At 41.5% G+C, this 3,371-nt stretch overlaps 2 protein-coding genes across 2 annotated transcripts in view; one reads left to right on the forward strand and one right to left on the reverse strand.

Annotated features, from left to right (window-relative positions):
* CSTA (cystatin A) overlaps positions 1-2,092 on the forward strand; it is a 7,354-nt gene extending 5,262 nt beyond the window's left edge. Inside the window, exons 2-3 of the mRNA XM_057380886.1 lie at positions 288-389; positions 1,879-2,092. Coding sequence (XP_057236869.1) covers positions 288-389; positions 1,879-2,007 — 231 coding nt within the window. The 3' untranslated portion in view covers positions 2,008-2,092. The remainder of the gene's footprint in view (positions 1-287; positions 390-1,878) is intronic.
* Positions 2,093-2,301: 209 nt separating this feature from the next.
* Positions 2,302-3,371, reverse strand: part of LOC130582275 (cystatin-B-like) — a 4,747-nt gene continuing 3,677 nt past the window's right edge. Inside the window, exon 3 of the mRNA XM_057380887.1 lies at positions 2,302-3,123. Coding sequence (XP_057236870.1) covers positions 2,967-3,123 — 157 coding nt within the window. The 3' untranslated portion in view covers positions 2,302-2,966. The remainder of the gene's footprint in view (positions 3,124-3,371) is intronic.

The raw sequence follows: 3,371 nt of genomic DNA on the forward strand, positions 1-3,371 counted from the left end.
ATCCAGCCCAGAGAGAGGTGGGGATGGAGTCACATCCAGCCCAGAGAGAGGTGGGGATGGAGTCACATCCAGCTGCTCACAGGTGCTGCTCTGCAGGGCTCAGTGTTGGGGCCAGTCCTGTTTAATACCTYTACTGATGATTTGGATGAGGGRATTGAGTGCATCCTCTGTCAGTTTGCAWACCTTCTTTAGGGGACTGTGTTTGAAAGGATGAAAATTGGAGTGTTATATGTAAAAGAAATCCCTAAATATGAACCTGCCAGTCATCTTTCCCTTTCTTTTTACAGGTGAAGCCACAGTTTGAAAGCCAGATAAACAAAACCTGTGCCATATTTACAGCCATAGCATATAGGGATCAACTGGTTGCTGGGATGAACTACTTTATTAAGGTTTGTATATATTATAGGAGGGAGTGTTTTGGAGTGAAATGATACAGGTGACTTGAAGAGTGGCTTACAGCTAGAAAGAGAAGCAAATGTAGGAAACTGATGTGAGTAATAGAAGTGGGGAGTACCCCCAAATGCTTATAAAATGCCACTGTTTGACACTACTGTAAGCAGGAATGCAAATACGATAAAATATGCCCTGTATTCATTCAAATGTGACTGGTAAGCTTCTTGGGCTCATCCCCCTCAAGGACTATATAAATCAAATTATTTAAACGAGTCATAACYGGTCTCCTGTTTCCTTTCAAGGCAAAGTAGTGTCTGTGTCCTTCAGCTGTCTTTGCTGGGATTAAATTGAAGTCAGCTTGGGGAACTGATGGAGAGATAATTTTGTAATGCAGTACAAACATCTCGACTCTGCTGACTGGTTTTGTGTGCAAGCAGGTGTGTTGATGTTTTGATTCTGTGTCAGGTGCTGCACAGGTACAGCCTGCCTGCTGGTTTTTTTTTGTATATTCAAAACCCCTTCTCTGCTGCAGAGGAAAAATGGGTAATGCTTAATTTGGAGCCCTGTGATAGCATCATTCATCCTCTACTGGAAGCCCTGACCCATGGATGTGAGGAGCTTCCTGTGAAGTAGCATGGAAGAAAGGGCTGGGTGCCCTTGACAAGGGAATTGGAAGAATTGTTTTATTAAAGAAATTGGCCTCTAATGTTTGGGGAGAGTAATTCTGCAGAGAGACACTGTAAGCATTAGCTCCACACTTCTCATATTTAGTTGATCCCAGGAAGGACAGATTATGCCAAACCTTCTTTCCCAGGTACTTCCTTAAAATAACTTTCTTTTTAGTGCTCTGTGGGCACTAGGGGATGGTGCTGATGGACTACCTATTATGAGGCCACTCAGAGTCCCCCCTACATGAATGATGTTTATCCTTCCCTTGCTCCTATGAGATGTGCTTTCACTTTGTGGACAAAGCACTGAGTGATGAAGAGTAATTATTTACAGGTACAGCCAGGAGTCAGGCCTAGTTGGATTTCTACACATAGTGCCATCTTATTGCTGACCTATGCAATGTAAAATATTTGTTTGCTGTTGCTGCTAAGCCTTGTGGCCAAACTATTCAGAAATGAAGATTTATGTGTTACTGAACTTGGAAGAAATCCATTTATAACACTGAAAATGGATKATTTGTCTCTTCTTTCCCAATGTTATCAATGATGGAAAACCGTTCCTCATTTTAGCATTAACTGGAAYAAATTCTGCCACAAGATTAATATTTTTATATTTCTGAGTCTTTCACATCAGTGTAGACAGTTTCTGCCACCAGTTACTATCCAGACTTGGATAAGAGCTGCTGAAGTAAAAATGAAGATACATCTAAAATTAAGCTCCTGAGCAATGATGGTTTTTCAAGAATGTAAGAACAGCCTTTTGTTTGACCCTGCTTTGAGCCCATGATCCTCAATTCCCCTCTCTTTTGGTTTCTAGGTCCAAGTTTCTRATGATGACTATGTCCACTTGAGGGTTTTTCAGAGTCTTCCTCAGGCGAACCAAGGTCCCCGTCTTGATGGTTTTCAGACTGGCAAAACCAGAGATGACCCTATCACCTACTTCTAAGAGATGATGAGGAGCAGTGCCTCACCTCTGCAAGTCCTTATGGGGTCCTGCCTGTGACAGTAAATAAAATAAATCTGGAAAGCTATTGTCTGTATTTTCCTTTTGCTGCTGATATACTTGCAGAGTCCTTTCTTGTTATCTTTCATGTCAATCACGCCATTAAAGTACTTCTAATTAAGACACAGAATAATCATAAGATTATCTGGAGTATAAAAAACAYTTAAAAAAGCTGATCAAGATAATAACCAATATTGAAAATCAGTGAAGAGAACACTAAAGCACCAGACAAATAAGACATGTTAAGTCAAAAGAAATGTTTATTGTAATAAATGCAGAAATGCTTGTCCAGCTTAAGTTTCCTTCACACAGGACTGAGAACAGAAGCAGAACTCACACCCTCTAAGGGACATGATATGCTTCTGCTGCAAGAGGATGAGCATGATTACCAAGGGAATGTTTGTTACAAACTACTGTAATTCTCTTCCTTAAAAATTTGCTTTATCTTGAATCTCTCACCAGGTCTTTGCCCATAAAATACAAAGTACAATTTAAATCTACACACATATTCACAGGTGCAAAACAGCAYAGAAAAMACTGAGGCTTTTCCCTTGTTCCTTRCTGCAAACATGAGTGCTGGTTTCACTCCCCCTCTGATTTCCCAACCAAGGAAGTCCACAAACAGGATTCASCCACAGTATTCTGGATAAGTTGCACTAAAGCCTAAGTTAAATTAAGATAAAAATTGGGTTTACATTAGTGCAGGTAACAGGAGAGCCACGCAACTCTCAGACTGGGACACTGGACAGGAAGGGAATGGCATAAAAGAAATTGATTTTTTTCCACCGTTATGCTTTAAAAAAGACACATTTTCCTGCCTTTGTTGGCACAAGAAACATCATTTTGCAGCCTGCAGAAAATGCACCTAAGAACCGGTCAGGGAAAGGCAGCAGAGAAGGTTGCTAGAAATAAGCCAGGTCATCGTGCTTTGTCTTGCTGCCCTGGTAACTGTGCAGGCTCAGCTGCTCRTTCTCATGGGGGAGGCTCTTGAACACCCGCAGGTGCATGAACTCATCATTCCCAACATGGACCTGCAAAGCACAAAACCCTGTGAGATCCCTGCAGAGCGAGCAGCCTGCAGCAGAGAGGGTGGCAGAGCTGGGCTGCTTTGAGGATGGACAAGCASACAGGCAGTAATAAAAACCATAGGCTTAATTTAAACCAGACTAGGAGCCATAACTTTGCAGAAATACCACCTAATCTTCCTATGGAAATGGAGAAAATTGTATCTCTCTATTTAACAGGTGGGGAGAAGGGCTGGGAGGTGGATATTTGGGTTTTTTAAGGCACACTTTTTTTCTTATTAA

This window comes from Malurus melanocephalus, unplaced genomic scaffold, assembly GCF_030028575.1.
Source record: "Malurus melanocephalus ecotype Western Australia unplaced genomic scaffold, MMel_1.1 scaffold_476, whole genome shotgun sequence".
Taxonomy (NCBI): domain Eukaryota; kingdom Metazoa; phylum Chordata; class Aves; order Passeriformes; family Maluridae; genus Malurus; species Malurus melanocephalus.